This window comes from Micromys minutus, assembly GCF_963924665.1.
Source record: "Micromys minutus genome assembly, chromosome: 10".
Lineage (NCBI taxonomy): Eukaryota > Metazoa > Chordata > Mammalia > Rodentia > Muridae > Micromys > Micromys minutus.
The window spans coordinates 54,436,763-54,454,373 of NC_137979.1; the positions used below are offsets into that span (position 1 = coordinate 54,436,763).

General features: G+C 38.7%; 1 protein-coding gene across 1 annotated transcript in view; it reads left to right on the plus strand.

Moving 5' to 3' along the window:
* The window catches only part of CEP112 (centrosomal protein 112), a gene marked incomplete at its 5' end in the record, with an annotated part of 392,261 nt that overhangs the window by 170,247 nt on the left and 204,403 nt on the right, over positions 1 to 17,611 (plus strand). Inside the window, one exon of the mRNA XM_080924200.1 lies at positions 12,950 to 13,132. Coding sequence (XP_080780326.1) covers positions 12,950 to 13,132 — 183 coding nt within the window. The remainder of the gene's footprint in view (positions 1 to 12,949; positions 13,133 to 17,611) is intronic.

Sequence of the window (17,611 nt, forward strand, 5' to 3'; positions counted from 1 at the left end):
CAATCCTGTCGCCCTGAGTTACAGAGAATATGCCCATTGGGCTGGAGCACAGTACCTGTATTTCAGAGGAGTGGTCATTGTCTACTATGCCTGGGTGGACTATCAGTCCTTGTGCTGTAAGGGATCCTCGTCCGAGGATCAGTCCTAGGGTTTCTGGAGGCAAGGTGACCGCTCCTACAGGGATGGGCTGAACGCCCATCTGAGGCATTAATACCAGTGAGGAGGAGGCACGCAGGTCCATTCTTGTTGGCCTGTTTGTATGCTCACTTTGCTCTCCCCTAGGGGTTTGGTATATTTGCTCCCATATCTTTGAGGGCCCTGGGAACGGGGGCCCAGTGGCCCGTTTTTTGGCATCTCATTGGTCTGGGTGATCTGGCTCTCTAGTCTAGGGAGGAGCCGGCCTTTGAGGTCTCTGACAGAGCGGCAATGTTCAGCTTTATGGTACCCCTTGCCACATCTTGTGCAAAGGGGCGGAGGGTCTCTAGTGACCATCCGACAATCTTTTTTGAAGTGTCCAGATTTTCCACATCTAAAACAGATCCGTCTATCAGGGGCTTGTGGAGGGCCCCTCTGGGACTGCAAAATGGCTGCCGCGAGACCTGCATTAGTGAGTGGCCCTCCCAGTTCTCTACAGACTAGAAGCCAATCTTGAAGACCTTTGCCCTTTCTAGGGGCGATAGCGGCTCGACATTCTTGGGTGGCCTGCTCAAAAATAAGCTGTTCAATAAGAGGGGCAGCCTGCTCAGGATCCCCGAAGATCCGTCCTGCCGCCTCGGTCATGCGGGCTACAAAATCTGAAAAAGGCTCTTGAGGTCCCTGAATGAATTTTGTAAGCTAATTATCGGCCCCTCCCTTTTTTGAAAGTGCCTTCCAGGCCTTAAGGGCTGTGCTTGATACTTGGGTGTAGGCGCCCCAATGATAAGCTGTCTGATCTGCTGCATAGCGACCTTGGCCAGTCAGCAGATAAAACGTCCATTCTTGTTGTTCAGGAGTCAGGGCCGTAGCATTGGCTCTTGCTTGGGTTTGGGCAGCCTCATACCAAAGAGCCTTCCACTCCATATACTGTCCCATGCTTGGTAGAGCAGCCTTGGCAATTGTCTGCCAATCAGAGGGAGTTAAGGCAGAGGTAGCCAATCTTTCAAGCTGAGCAATAGTAAAGTTGGCGGTTACCCCGTATTTTCTGACTGACTCTGCCAATTCTTTTATTTGATTATATTCTACGGGGGCATGAACGCGGCCACCCTCAGCTGTCTCAAACACAGGGAAAGCAAGATGCATCTCCCTTCTCACCCTTTCCCAGAGGAACGAGAAAGATTTTACAGGCGTGCGTGCTGCATAAGGAGGGGGGGCCATGGGTAAAGGAGGCACTGTCAGAACAATTGGGGACAAGCGCATGGGCCTGCACCACTCATCAGGATAGTATCTTTTTTCCTCATATCTAGCTGCTTCTTCATCTAGCTCTGCTTCTTCTTCTGGGTCTAAGACTTCTAGCTCATTATCATCTGAAGTCTCGAGGCTATCAATGTTAAGAGCCTCAAGGTCTTCTACAGGGTACAAGCTGACTCCCCTTTTCTTAATATTAGAGGGCATAAGGGAATGAAAATCTGAAGGTTTGTGGGTAACAACTCTCCCGCTGTGCAGCGTACCTGGAGGTCCCGTTTTCCTTGGGGGGTGCCTTTTTCTGCGCGCGCCCATCCTCTCGCTCTGTTCGGCTTCTGATAGTCTATCCTGGACTTCACTCAATGCCTCTTGCCCCGCAGCGACAGCGGGCCTACAACTCTCATCTTTTAAACAATTTTGTACCATCATCCAAATGGCCATGGTCCCGGGCCCGAGGTCTCCGGCAGTATGCACATGGCCTAAATTTCTACCCAATTTTTTCCATGAGGCTGGTGAGAGAGACCCAGAGACCAAAAACCAAGGGGCAGCACGCTCTACCTCTTTTACGAAATGCTGTAAGATGCCGGTGGGCAATTCTAGATCTCTCTGCTTAAGAATTGACTGCAGGGCTGTAATGGTCGAGTGTGAAGAGCCCATCACAGTGATGTAATGCCCGAGGCTTATTTATGTTGCGGCACAAAGTGAAACTGAAAGGCGAGTAAGCACAAAACTAACACCAGCCCCATTGGACACAGTAAGAAATTAAGAGGAAGAGAATAAAAACTGCACTGACAAAGACCAGAGCCTCTACGGACTCTTCCCACGGCCGTGGAAGATTTAAACCAAATTAAAGAAAGATCCAGGGTCAGACATACCTTGCCGAACTTATCTCCCCGCAGTTCTGGATCCTCCCTGCCCAGAGACAGGGGGTCTTCGGTGGTGCAGACGATGGAGTGGTCGAGTTCCCGGGTTCAGGCACCAGATGTCCCGCGCAACCGTCTCGCCAGCAAGAACGACAAGGCACACGAAATAGGATTCTTCTGTGGTAAAGCTTTAATGCTCTTGAGAGGCAGAGCATAAGCTTGCAACACGTGAAGACGAAGACCCCGAACTATCTAGCCCATCCCCTTATATAGGAATCAGTCCTTGCCTTGGACGTGGAGCCCCCTGATTGGTTGAAACTCATCAGGCCCTATGACGCCATGGGAGAGGCAGAGCTCAAGGAGTGGAAAGTTACCCAGCACGTGCTCACATGACTTGTTTACTGCTAACTCCAGTCGGATGTCAGCGCCACCTTGTAATGGAGAATGTGCAGGCAGCACCCCACATGAAGTGACTCTGCAAAGTGGGTCAAGAGGAGAAATGGAATGTGCCAAGCAACTGCCATAGGCAAGCAGGAATCAGGGTCTCCAACTGGATAGATGGGGCATTTGAATCCCTGCTGAGAGTTCTCTGGAGCACCAGGAGGGAGCAGCCAAGAGGTCTCTGAGGCACAGCATTCTAAGCAGTGAAACTAGTAAGTTACAAGAACCCATAAAGAGAAGGAACTAGGTGGGACAAAAGTGACAGAACGTAGGAAGAAGTTTCCCATTGGTGGGAGCAGACAGTAAGCCCAGGTTAGACAAAATGTAGGAGGAAGGTTCCTAGCTGTGGGAGCAGAGAATTAGACCCAATATATGGTGGAAGAAGTTTAGATTTTAAAATCAAATGTTCTTTTCTTTTTAGAGAAGTCTCCCAGAATATTTAACTACTATTAATTTTTGTTTACCTAATGTGTTTGTCCTTAACATCTGGAAAAGCATTAACTGGATTTGTAACTCAGGTTAATACATTTATTTCTAAAGATACTTAAACCTTTGAAATCTTAAAATAAGAATAATTTTTATAATTCTACTTTAAGCTCTATTAAGCAGGTACTATACCAAAACTAATTAATCCCTTATGATCATTGGATTTTATTTCCTCTACTAATTGATAGCAATTAGTGGTTTACTTGAATTCAATTAAAAAAAAAAAAAACAAGCCTGATCTGGTATGTGTCCTGAGGGTTGTTGTTTTAATCTTAATACATTAATAAAAATAAATGTCTGGGTTAACTTCCATAGGGATGGTATAATCACATATGCTTTTAAAAAAGAGTGCATATGAATGAGTCTTTCTTGTTTAGAATCTGACAGTCCTGCTTTTTGTTCTGAACAGGCCACTCACGCCCACCCCGTGAGGTCTCAGCCGTGGTCAAGGCCTTCTAGCTGACTTTGCATCTTTTTAGCTTTTGTCATTGGTTGTTGCTGCTGTTGTTATTTCTCTAGAACTATAGAATTTGGCAGATAATTCTGTATCTTAAATCTGTTCTTTATTGAAAAATGTTTCTTACAGATCTGTTATTAGTGATAAATTTGTATAATATTAAAAACAATATAATAATAATTAATGTTAATATATTATTAATCCTAGTTGTGAAATGACCTGCTCAAAGTACCAGGCTAAATTTTGTACTAGTATAGTAAGGACAGTGAGATAAGTGAGCTGGATTAAGTCAGAAAGAAGAGAAGAATCTCCCTACAAAGTATTTGCACATGTGTACAAAAGGTATGTGTGCATGCATGTGTACATGTGACATGTGAACTTGTTTGCTTGCTTATGTGATCGTGTGTGTGTGTGTGTGTGTGTGTGTGTGTGTGTATGTGTGTGTGTGTGTAAGATTATTTGGAGTAAAAGGAAGTTGCAAATAAAATAAATAACACTAAATCTATCTGATGCAATACTATGTCAAATATGCTGATTTATATGCTATAGTGATGATAGGAATAAACTACATTTTAGAACACCTTGTAGATTTTCTTATTTGTGTAAAATTAAAAGATACGTATTTATGTCATGTTATTAAATGTATAAATTCAGCAAAAAAAATTTTTAATACTACACATTTCTATGGAGTGAACACAGCCTTGTAGGTGAGGAGTATGATGACTTCAGATTTCCTCATCAGGTAGTCCACTGAACTTGAAATTAACAAATCAACATGCCCACTGCATGGATATTAAGTCTGTGCGACAGCATGTTTTCCAGTGTCAAGCATATCAAGTATCTGTTGTGAGAATTGTGAGGGTAGTTATGCATTTGGGACCATCTCATTGTGAAGGCCCCTTCTATAGTGAACATTGTGTGGCTTTTTGCTTGTCTGGTCTCAACCACTTCATGAGAGACATAGACTGGCTTCTGCCATGAGGGACTCATTTCTTACACATGTGCCTTACCAGGTTTTCTAATACAACACCTCACCTACTTTCCCAGTTACTGTTCAAATCTAAGTGTGACAGGTTTTCTATCATTTTTCCTTACTTTTCTCCAAAGCTAAATACTTAGACCCTGTGATCGTAGCACCCTTTCTTCTCTTGCTGGGACAGGGTGAGTCCTGGTGTGGTGAATGCATATAGTTCTGTGAGGCTCCTTACCTGCTTCCTGCAGTGTTGAATGCACATGATTGTTTTAACAGAAAGCATGTGGCTTTACTACTGAGGTAATGTTCCTGATAAAACAAACATAGACTTTCTGCCTTGTACAAATGCCAAGTTCTCACTCCCTTCTAACATGAAGTTGAGTGTCACTGTAAAGCAGCTTTCAGTTTGCAGTCTACTTCTCACTGTGGCCTCAGGTCCTGGGGGCACTGGCCATCTTTGCTGCTGCTAGTTCTTCAGTGGCAAATTTCAGAAGCACTTCCCCAGTCAGTCCTTACATTTTATAATGGAGGAACTGACATTCATAGGAAGCAAGTGACTTCTGCCTTCTGGGCTTCAGTTTCCTTCTCTGGGCTTGGTTTTTGAGCTCCCAGTATAGAAAGCATCTTACTGGGAGCTATAATGATTTTAGAAAATCAAAGAACATTATCTTGGGCCAAATGTAAGCACAAAGTGTACAGCTGTGGAAGGAGAAACATCAAACACATTGGATAAATAGTCACAAATATCCTGGAAAGCCCGAGCTTTCCTCAGGTTCCTGTTCCTTTCCTGTGTAAGCCATTGGAACAGAAAGACCATTCTAATTGTCTCTTCACAGACTTCATTCATGTTGGAAACAAACAGTCACCTAGCATACTAGGATTTCCTGAACCATGGAAATGTGTTTTTGACAATTCTATCTTACCACCCTTTAATCTTCTATTTTATATCGTCCCTTTATACTACAAAGCCTTTAAAGGGAAATGTTGTTCAGCAGATAAACAAGTGGTCACAGTTCTCAGAAAGAATACTTGTTTATTGTTAGTGACTGTGAGAAACAAACATGGGGCCATGCTCTAGCAAGGTCATGATTTCAAGGATTTGAAACTAAGCTTCTTGGCAACAAACACAGTGGCAGAGACAAGCTGTCCATTCTGCAAGACATGCAAATGGGAAGTTTTCATTTAAGACTGGTTGGGACATTGAAGAGGGCTGTTTAATCTACACTAAATAGGAGATGGAGTGGAGAAAGGGAAGAGAAACAGATGGATAGATGGACAGACACAGAGAGAGACAGATTGAAATCCATTCATTTAGTCAGTGGTTTTGGGTCATAGAAAGTGTAGGTGGGCCCTTATCACAGACTGAGTTGCTTGCTGGAGCCCAGGGACAGTGCCCTGGCTGTAAGTAGAGGAAAGAGTTGACATGCTTGGACATTAACACACTTAAGGTGTTTTTGTCACTAGAAGTGTGTCTTTTTGAGAGAGGGCAATGTTTATTGAGACTAGAGAATTACAGGTAAAGAAATACTAAGTTAACTGGATTACTATGGTGGTTGCCAGAATTATCTAAAATTAGGATAAAATGTTTCTTTAGTATTGAGGACCTAGATGTGTTTAGTAATGAAGAATTTGTGAGTCGCCCTAAAATCTTATCAAAAGGTACTTTCATGTGATTTTTAACATTTGATTTTTTGTTTGGTGGTTTTGTTGTTGTTGTTGTTGTTGTTGTTGTTGTTGTTTTCTTTTTTTTTTTTCATTTACAGTGTTGGGATGGAACCCTGAGCTTCATGTATGCTAGGCAAGTTCTCCATTGCTGAGCTCTATCCCCAGATCTATAATCTACAATGAATAGTTTTTCTTCTGGAACATATTGTTCCTACAGACTGAAGGATAAGAACTTTGTTTCTAGCCATTAAGTTGTCAAAGTCAGAGATCCAAGTAGTAAGGATATATGGACAAGCCAAGTGCTTGGATTTGGAGACACACAGGCTTTGTGAAAGGCAAAGCTTGCTATCTTCCTTTTATTGTGTGTTGTTAATGGGTGGGGAACAGCTGAAGTTTTTCCACCTAGATTAAAGACTGTTAAAAGAATGTGAATTAGGAGGGCAGGAGTGAAGGTAGTGGCTGGAGTATGGAATATATGTTTCATTTTAGAGGAAACTCATTTAACATTTCTCCCTGGATAAGAACTCTTTGCATTGTCTTGTTAGATAAAATATTAACTGGAGTCAATGGTTTCTCATTTATGAATTTATGTTTATAGAGAAAAAACTTTCATTAATCATTGTTCCAAAGGTTTGGATATGGCAGTGAAGAATTTCTTGATTTGAAAAGCTGGCTCTTGTGATTGTGGGTGAGGGGGTGCTTTACTTGAAGAGTTATTGTTAGGTTGGCAGCAGAGGACTGGAATGAACTGATACTTGACTTACTACCTGAGGGAAGTGAAGGAAGAACCCATTGCACAGCCTGAGGTGAGGGAATTGTATTCCAGGCAGTTACAAGAGCTTTCTAAGGGTGGAGCGGGTTATTCTGGGCTGTAGTGGAATGAGCTGGAAAAGGCTCTGCAGCAATGAGGTCAGAAGGTCAGTCCTACCTGGTGCTACAACAGACTGCAGGGTGGCATCATATTGAAATGTTGCCTGGTAAACCCTATAGAAAAAAAAATCCTGTCTTTTAATGTCTGACTTAAAGTAAACTATCCCTTGAACTATTCGTGTGATGATCAGAACCCACAATGATTTAAGTGCTTTTAATTTGTCTTTTGAGAAAATGTTGATAGAGTTGTGAGATAGCTTAGCAGTTAAGGCACTTGCCACCAGTGCTAATACCTGAGTTTGTTAGTATTTTGGACCTCTATGGTGGAAGGAAACAACAGACCCCTTCAAGTCATAACCTGACACGTGCATGTGAGCACACATGTGCACAGACACAGACACACACACACACACACTAAATATAACCTAATTTTTAATAGAGATGTTTACTGTCATTTCTGGTAGTTTTTACTATGAGCTTCAGTGCTCTTGCAGTTGTGCTGACCCATGGTGGAGATACTAGAATGGGGAGAATCTAAACTGGGGAAATAAAAACAACAGGGTAGTTTTTGCCACTTAGCCCAGAAAACATATCCGAGGAGGGGCCTAGATGATGATATTACCTTCTCTAGAGACCTCACTGTGATAACAGACAGAGCATGAATTTTCAGCAGTAAGATAGACACGGAGCCAGTGAGCGGAGAATTGGCTTGCAAAACAGGAGGGCAAAGTCCAGAGTTGGTGAACATGCGTTATCACAGTCCTTCACCTAGATATCATATCTGCATGAGTTTACAGACCCAGAAACCTGTGGGGTTTTGCAAGGAGAGTGCATACCTTGTTAAAATACTTTTGCAACACTCTATGGGAATATTCCCCCAGTGGGAGCTGTTGGAGCATGACATGGGAACTAACTTCATTCAGAACTTCCAGAAATAACTGTTGTTAGTGATGTCACTACATACGTTTCATGAGGCTGATAAATTTAAGAATAAGGAGGTTAGAGATTAAAAACAGATTTTTAGAACAGGACCATATCATACTTGCCAGTTTTGTTTAAATGTAAAATTTCATTTTATGTGGATTTTGATGGAGAATAAAAGAAATCGAAACATTTCTGAAGCTTAGGAAGTGATTTCTTCATACAAGGGATGAGTTTTTAGGATGTTGAAAGAATACTGTTTATAACACATCAAGTTTACAGTGCTTTAAACTTTTTAAGAATATTAGTTATTTCCTGCCACAAAAACTCGTTATATATAATGTCCTATGACCCTTCCGACTGCTATATGTATTTGGTTTATTTAAATCAGCTTCACTGCATTTTGGGTGTGATGAACATCTTTGAAGTAACTCACAGTTTGGTCACTATGTGGCTGGCTCAGTAATAGCCAAGTGTGTGAAGGATGACTTCCCTGGGCACCATACTCGGGCTATCACTTCCCCCAAAGCCTTGTGTGCAGTTTCACATTGCCTTTGGATACTAGATATTACTTTTAGCTTTTCTAGTCATCTCATAGTTTCTCACATTTTACCCGAAACTCTTACTGTTCATATGACTAGTTTGGTCTGAGGTTGCCATGTTTGAACTTAGTGATAACCCAGAGCCATTCTTCTTAGTTGTAATTCATTTTACTTGCTGCAAGGCGCATACTTCTGATAGCTTAGCTTATTTTACGGAAGTTTTTGATTTTTATACCTGTGTATACACAGGTTTCTTCTTCTTACTTTTGTTCCACTTTCTCTGCTCCTGTTCTTCCCCCGCTGTTGCCATGATTCCCTGTCACCCTTTGCCTGTGTCCCTGGTGGAAGTTCAGCCATGCTCATGTCCCTCACTACTGTGCTAATGTAGCTTAGTTTCATGGTGAATTTACCTTGACCTCTACTCAACCCTCTTTCTTATCTTCTGGATTCTGAGTTGTTTGTTCATTGTACCCATCCTCTTGTTGAATTTTCCCCATCCCTGTTCTTGATTTATAAGGTATATTTTCTCCTTAAACATGAAGGGCCTTCTTTTCTTTTTTGGTTTTGTATTGTTTATTGATCTTTGCTAAATTCTTTTATTTCTTTGTTTCATTTAAAATTACTTATTTTTGTATTATTTTTACATATGTGTCTGTGTTCATGTATGTCATGTGTGGTTGATGGTGGTCCCACGGAAGCAAGGAGAGGGTGTGAGATTTTCTGGATCTGGTGAGCGATCCTTACGTAAGCTGGGGATTGAACCCAGGTCTTTTGGAGGAGGAATAAGTGCTCTTAACCATTAAACCATTGTACCAGCTCTCATTTTATCTTGACACGATGTTTTATAGATATCCAAACATGTTTTTTAGCTGTCTCGTGCCTCTTAGAAATGTGAAGCTGTCTTCTCGGGGACTTCTTTGGTCAGTTTTTTTCACTGTGCCTCCTGTTCCCTTTTGCATATACAAAGGCCTGGACCTCCCTTGCCTCCGAACCTCACTGACCACTCAGTACTCAGCCATGTGGATGTTATCTGATTTTACAACCTGAGCATTTTCTACAGTCTAACTCCTTGTCTACATTAACTCTTAAGCTTTGTTGCTCCACCTAAAGAATCCAGGACAAGAAAGATGCTGCTTAATGCTTCCCTGAGAGCTGAGCTCCTGAGTTAAGGACCTCAATAAAAGGTTGAAGGGCCACTCTTTACTGTTCAGTTGATATGGAAGGTCCAGGGTCTAGCAAAGCTTTGGTTTCTAACACAGTTCCACAAAGTGATGTACTTTATGTTTCTAAATATTATCTTCAAAATATTGCCAGAATATTTGAGCTTCTGGGGATGCTGCCATTTACCTGGAGAAGAGAGGAGAATCTGACAGTGAAGAAACCTAGGCTGAATCCAGAAAAGGCTTAGAACATTTAGAAGTAAGGTGCATAGTCTGTACGTGAGCAGACAGTTCTCAGCTCTTGCATTTACTAGGATTCACTAACCTAGATATTTATTCCTTAACCAGAATAACTGGAAAAAATAACAAACTAACAATTCATTAACATCTATTTTTACAGTTAAAATTCTAGTAACTCTTTTCTTGTTTTTTTAATTAATAAAACACATTTGACCAATTCAGAATAATTAGACAGGCTATCAGAATACTTACAATTACTGAGGTTAGAAAGATGCTGAGGTCATATGGGAGCAGACTATCACTAGGTGGTAGAAGAATGTCTCATCCATGTCATCCTGAGACAGTAGTGTTTTATGGCAATCTTCTCCTTCCTCAGCCTCCTGACTTCTTTTCAGTCTCTCTTCTGCCCCAGACCTTGGGGGTTGTAATGTAGGGATGACACCATTGTCTTATTTATTATTAATTATTATTACTATTCTCAGAGCTCTGATGGCATATAACTATCTGCTTTAACTGCCAACCTCTACAAAAAGAATCCTCTCTGTATCAGGCTAAAAGCTGCATCCGTTTATATCCATGGGCATAAACAGTTAGATGGCTGTCTGACTGCATATTCAACAAGGGAGACAATAGCAGTGTGTTACCTCCTTAGACACAAACCTTCAACAACCATAGGCTTTTGGCCTGATCTGAAGTATTAGGTGTGTATATTCCTGCTCATGGAAAACACACACACACACACACACACACACACACACACACACACACACACACCACCCTGCATCCACAAGAATGTTCCTCCAACTTTTTATTGTAAATAGAGAGGTGCCCATGGAGCCGTGTACTTCCTGGGGAGTTAATTGACTGCATATGGTTGCTGAAGAAGTGTTCAGAAGGAAGTGTTGAGAAGGAAGGGAAAGGAGCATGCCCGAGTAATGGGGTGAACATAATCACAATACATTGTCTGTATGAAGCTTATAAAGTGAAGGGAGGATAAGCAGTTGGACATCATTCATTACTAGTGGCCTTGCCCCTATTTCTTGGCATATGTCCTTTTAAGGGCACCAGTCTATAATTCTTCCATCATAGTCTCAGGTAATTTGATTATTTATAAATATATTGCTTTCTATCAATTTTAAGTCATACCCATTTTTCCAATTTTTAAGTTTTCAAAGACCCCAGTAGAATGTTCTTTGCCTTCTTCTACTTCTCTTTATTGTAAAACATGCTTAAATAATTTTGATTAATGTTTTAAATTTTACTATAATGATACTTGATACTATAACAGTGAGTAGAAATAATGATGTGTTGAAGAACTAAAGATATTCTGGTTCAATAATTAATACAGTTAGCTGCTGGAAATCTGCTCCAATAATGCTCACTTTTTAATTTCCCTCTTCTTTTGGGATTAATATTATAGTTGTGTAAATCACAGAATAAAACATGCATTTATTTTCAATAATAAAACCTTTTTTTCTTTACTACCTGCTGTTATTGTTATATATTATGAATAAATACATACTACTTTTTTTTACTAGTACATTGGAATACTATAGGGACAAAGACCTAAATTTTAAGTAAATTTATTAGAACACATTTATGCAAAACATGTTTTTTATATTATTTATTTACTGTTGTAACATATTCATGAGTAGGCATGTTCAAGAATTAGCATATATTTCTTCTAAATAATATAACACATTTATGAATAATTATAAATTTATTATTGATTTCCCAACTCTAAAGCCACAATAAATACATTTTAAAACATATGTTCTAATCTAAAAGCAAACTTAATTTATTTTTTGATTCTTATTTGCAGTTAGGGAATAAAAACTTTAAAATTCATAGAAAGATTACTTCTGAGATTCAGTGTTGTGTGCATTCCTGAAGAAATGGCTGCTATAGCTTTAAGATAAGGTAGTCTGGTGATTCATTGCAGGAAACAAGATCGATTTGGAGCAGACTCCTACTGTTAGCTTTTTTGAAGATGGATTCTCACGCTGAAAATAACACAACATATTCTAAATAACAGCAGCCCCATACCCTGAAATCCACCAAAACTGAAGAAAAATCCAAGTGACTGTTCTTAGCAGCTGTGTGGCCTGGAGTTCACTGGGGAAGCTGGCTTCCTGCAGTCCCCTATTCATCACCTGCTTCAAAGACAGCCTGGCTGGCTATAGTTTGCAGGCCAGGTAGGGTGCCATTGTGCACAGTCTGGGAGGATTAGTATCAAAGCTGCGGCAACCAGGCCCTTGGTTTCAGGCTGCCATTCAGTCTAGCAGGGAGAGGCTAAGACTGGCCAAGGTCACAGTCTCCAGTGTGGAGTGGACTGGGAAAGGATCCTGAGAATAGAATGCTTTTTATGAAATCATGGCGCAGGCTTTCGGCACAGCAGGTGCCCTTCTGGAAGACATAACATCTGTTTATGTTGGTGTACCGTAGCCGACAACGAGATAATAGAGCTTTGAAATTTATCATTTTATTTTTAAAAGACAACTGTATATACAATAATCCAGATGCGTATTTAGCTCAGATCTTTTATTGGGAAATCATAAAGGGAACTGGTCGACTTAATTGTTGCTTTTTACATGTATATATTCAGGCAGAAAGCAAGGTGTACTGACTATTAACCATTTACAACCATTGCTGGTCAGTAATACCCAGTTCGTGGGGAGGAAACATCCAGTATTCAACATACATTTTTTCAATGTTCAGACATTAGTGTCAACAGATTGCAAAGGATTTCCTGACTATGCCAAGTATCTTGACTATTAGGTGTTTTACGTAAAAAGCTCCCAATCAAATGATGTATTTTAAGGCTGAGGTAATAATGACGCAAAAATAAAATTTTCAACTTGGACAAATTAAAGAAAAATTAAGCTGTACATGAGTTGTCATGACGACAAGGATGTTCTGTTGATGAACTGTCCTCCTCATTGTCCAATCAGATAGTAGAGCTGAAGCTGGAGCATGAACAGGAGAAGACGCACCTATTACAGCAGCATAACGCAGAGAAGGATAGCCTAGTCCGAGACCATGAACGGGAAATTGAAAACCTGGAGAAACAGCTTCGCGCTGCCAATATGGAGCACGAAAATCAAATTCAAGAGTCCAAGAAACGAGATGCTCAGGTAATTATCAATAATATTTGCTAAAACGGGTGTCTATCTTAAAAAGTCATCAGCGTTTCATGTTTTCTTATTCTTCTTGATGCACGCTGTTTGATCATTTGCAAAACTGACATATAAATGTGATTTTTTTTTTGTTCTCCCCACCCCACCCCCGTTTGGAGGATGAATAAGGGCTTTAACTAGAGAAACCACAGGTAGCCAGATTAAAAATCCCATGGCGCGCTATAACTTGGTCCCCTTATAATCTTGTCTCAGTTCCTTTCATGATTTTTTTTAAAGGTATGCCCCTTACCCCTCCCCTCAGCCTTAGAAAATCCCTAAGAAATATATTAGCCTCACCCCTGGCTTTTTGTTTTAATCTCTGAAGGCAATCAAGTCGCTGCTTTAATATTTGCTTCTCCTGCCTATTGTTGCTTTTCTCCATGATTTTTTCTACGTCTGATTACCTTACTTGGATGGTAATTGATAAAAATGACTCCAGAGAAGTGCTCTTTCCCATCAGGTCTGTGGCTTTTTCCTGCACACACACACACACACACACACACACACACACACACACACACACACACACACACGCCTCCATCTCTGTAGTCCCTGTTGGAAGCCATTTGGCAGAATAACCCCCAGCTGTGGTAGCATTTGACTCTTCAAACTTATGGATGAAATGTGCACTGTCAGCATGGAGAATTATCTTTATAAATTTCAGATGAAAAAAATCTTATTGGGTATGTATCTTTGTGGTAAAATACATTCTTTAGGGTATATATAATCAAGGGCCTTTAGTATATCCTCTTGAGCAGAATGCTGTGAAATTTTATTAAAGAACAATTTAAGAGCAATTGATAACAATAAAAAGATAATTTTCTTTTCTAATAAAACCATATCATCTAGTAGGTCTAAAGACCTCTTTTGCCATTGAAATCCAAGCATGCTAACCACACTAGAGTTAAGCCCAGTTATTCCTCTTTCTAAAATAATAGAATTTCCAAATAGCAAAGTAAATCTTCTGATTTGGTATGTATTTAAGCAATTCTGTAAATATGTAAACATCAAAACATTTCTAATTAAAGAAGATGTTAATTTTTTGAGTGGAGAACAGCTGGCGGTAAGGCAAAAATGGGAGTTGGTTATTTTTCATTTGACCTTGGTTTGTCTTATTTCGGAGAGTAATTGGTACAATAGGAGTATACTTGATCAGATTTTCTGTCAATAATATACATCTTTAGGAAACGTATATTTTGATTGCTTAATGGTTATATGCTTACTAACAGGTGATTATTATAATACGCACGGTCCGAGAATAATCATGTGGTTTCTAACAACATTCATTGTATTTTTGCTACTAACCTCATTAGAACCTTTAGAAAATATATGCTGTTGTTTTTATTTTCAGTCATTTGATTATTTTCTATGTTCTTCTTTAGACATAATGTTAACCTTACCATTGTCCTCCCCTGATAAGGGGCGTGAGGTCTGTGTCAGCATAAGATCTGTTTACATAGAAAAATCACCAAATAGCTACAATAAAATTTGTTAGTTTGCTTAACTGCTGACTATTTTGGTGCTGTGGTGGAAAGCTGACATACTGGAGGCCAAATTTATAGGAAATCTTTCTTATTTTGCATATGCCGTATCTGCCATGTAGGGTGCGGTTCATCTGATCATAACAAAAGGGAAATTTCAGAACTATTATGTGTAATTCAACCATAAGAATGGCGCAATATAGCTGTTAACTGGGTTTATGCTCATCAAAATATTCACTGTGAAGACTCTGACCATTTTAGATGCTTTGGTTTAGGAGATTTCACATATTTTTGGTTTTTCTTAACCGTTTTACTAATTGAGATTGCTGTCATGGGAATGCCAGTTAGCAATGCAAACTCGAAGTTCATTCATTCCTAAGCATACTGCAAATAATTTAGTACACATTGTTACCTAGTCATGTTTGAAGAATACAGTTTTAAAGAACTTTTATTAGTAACTACATTTTAAAAATATATTACCATGTCTACCAAAATACTGAAAATGTGTCTTTATGGTGCTTCTCTGAGGATATTAACTCAGTATCCTTCAGGTAGCTCCTTAATTTTTATGTTATGTCTTTTTATGGTTGTGGCCTAAAAATTTAATGTATGATACCTTGGAGTTACTGAATTCCATTCACAAATTAAAAATAAACAAAATGGTTTGATGTTTTTCAAAATAGAAAATTCAAAAAAAAAAAAACTCACCATGGTATTTAATGCAGAAAAACACATATATTTTAAATATTAGATTGTTCAACTTTTTATTTCCAGGGAGATTTGATTTTCAGCCAACATTTGGTTCATCCAGGTTAGCATTGGAGGCCATTTTGTAACAAGGTTTAGTTGCAGTGCTTAGCTGACAGACCACCACTGCATGCCTGCTGTTTGCCGCCCCCTTCCCTCAGATCCTGAGACTGAAGATAATATTAAAGAATAAATCATCTTAGCTTCTTCTAAATATGTAGTATACTACATACTGAAAGACAAGCATGACTGTGTGGTTATCCTTCTGTATGTGAGCCTTGCCAATTAGGAACGTCCTTTGGGGAATCTGATTATAATGCTAACAAATTAAATTTTATCCTAGCAAGTCTTCTTTTCTATATAAGGATATCAGTTGTAATACATGTAAAGACATCTGTTACTACCTTCATCTTATTAATTATTCTATGGGTATGTGTCATTTTTATACTTTTTAGTAACAAAATATATTATTATGTGATAATTATACTTCCTAAAATGTACGTCAAATTTTGTCTCTCTTGTTTAACATTTTCAGTCCGGATTTGTCTCAGATTATGTTTTAGGGAAAAAAAATCCAGATTAGTGTAAATCAATACCATTATTTATTCAAATATTTTTCATTAACCAATACTCTCACTGAAATTGGAGAACAGTTTAATTGACTGAATCACATTTTATAAATATCATTTTACAAAGCTTTGTCTAGTATAATAGTCCTATATGCAATTTATTACTTTGCTTTAGCATTAGCACATAATGAATTTGTAATGTTGACCTGGAAGAAAAATAATACATAAGTTTCATTGACTTGTGGTTGTTGGCTGTCCATTTAGGATGATGACCCTGTTAGAGATTTCTTATTCTTGTTTCTGCTTGGCCTGAATGGGAGGTGTATGTGAGTATCAAGACAGTTTTTTGGAGCCTTTGTGACCTGCATCAGAGGTGATGTTACACCTAAGAAGGTCCATGTGACCTGCTTTAGGATAGAAATATCAATAAGCCAGGGGAATTGGCAACCACTGTGAGCCTCCTCAGGACAGCATCCTTGGAGAAAGTTATTAGCAATATCTAAAAATATGTCAAATATATCAATTATATGTGCACTATGGATTTTTCATGACCTTGGCATACTGAATGTCATTAATTTCTTAAATTTCTAATCATGATAAAACAACTTTTGCATAGTAAGTAAGTAAGTCACCTTAATTTTACTTTATTGATTCACAATAAGAAGTTCTACCTATTATAGACATAAAATATAGAATTATGGACCTCTACTTTAAAAACTTTCCTGGGAAGATACATATTTTAAAACTTTTAAAAATTGTATTTTAACAGCATTACATTTTCTATTAATTTGCATCATGAGCACAAGCTATAAATTCCCATTGGTTATTTGGATATATGTAGTACAATGAATTAAGTATTAATATAACTCTTTGGAGGTTTTCAAAGGGCTAATTGAACAATTTGTGTAATCTGGACCTTATTAGTATGCCTAATTACTGACAATCTTTGGACTTATCATTTTTCTATCAAAAAGTTTGACTTTTTAAAATATACACATTACTTTCAAAAATTACCAATAGCAACATTTTATAATAAATTCATACTTTATGATCAAAAATAATTGTTAATCCATAGATTAGTCACATGAGAAAATCTACACTTGTAAAAATTCTGTGGTTAAATGTGAGGTTCACCTGTGAGCTTGCTAGAAGCAACAGTAAAAAGAGAAAGATGTTGAATATATGGTTCTCTTCATAGTGAAAGAAGCCATCACTTTTCTCTCTAGCTCTCTTCTTAGTATAAATGTATGATATGAACCGAGTATAAAGCATGTTGGCATAAAACAGACGGTGTTTTCTGTAAGTTAGGCATTACCAATATCAGGTGCAGAAACATTAGAATCTTTGAGCATTTACACAAGATGTAAGTAGTATACTCTATATTAATGAGCCCACAATTCATTATAATTATTACAATTTTTTTCAAATCGGAGAACAAAGCTACTATGAGAGATCTAAGTTTTAAGTCATTATAAATCATATGAAAGAGCACTCTGAGTTACCAGTCTACCATATTCTAATGATGTCATTTTTATTGCTGAGCCAAAATTCTAATAAAATACCTTGAAGCAACAATTTAAAGCTATAAGTAGTTTACAATTTAGCTAGTTTCTAAATGCTTCTCTACTGTCCATTAAATT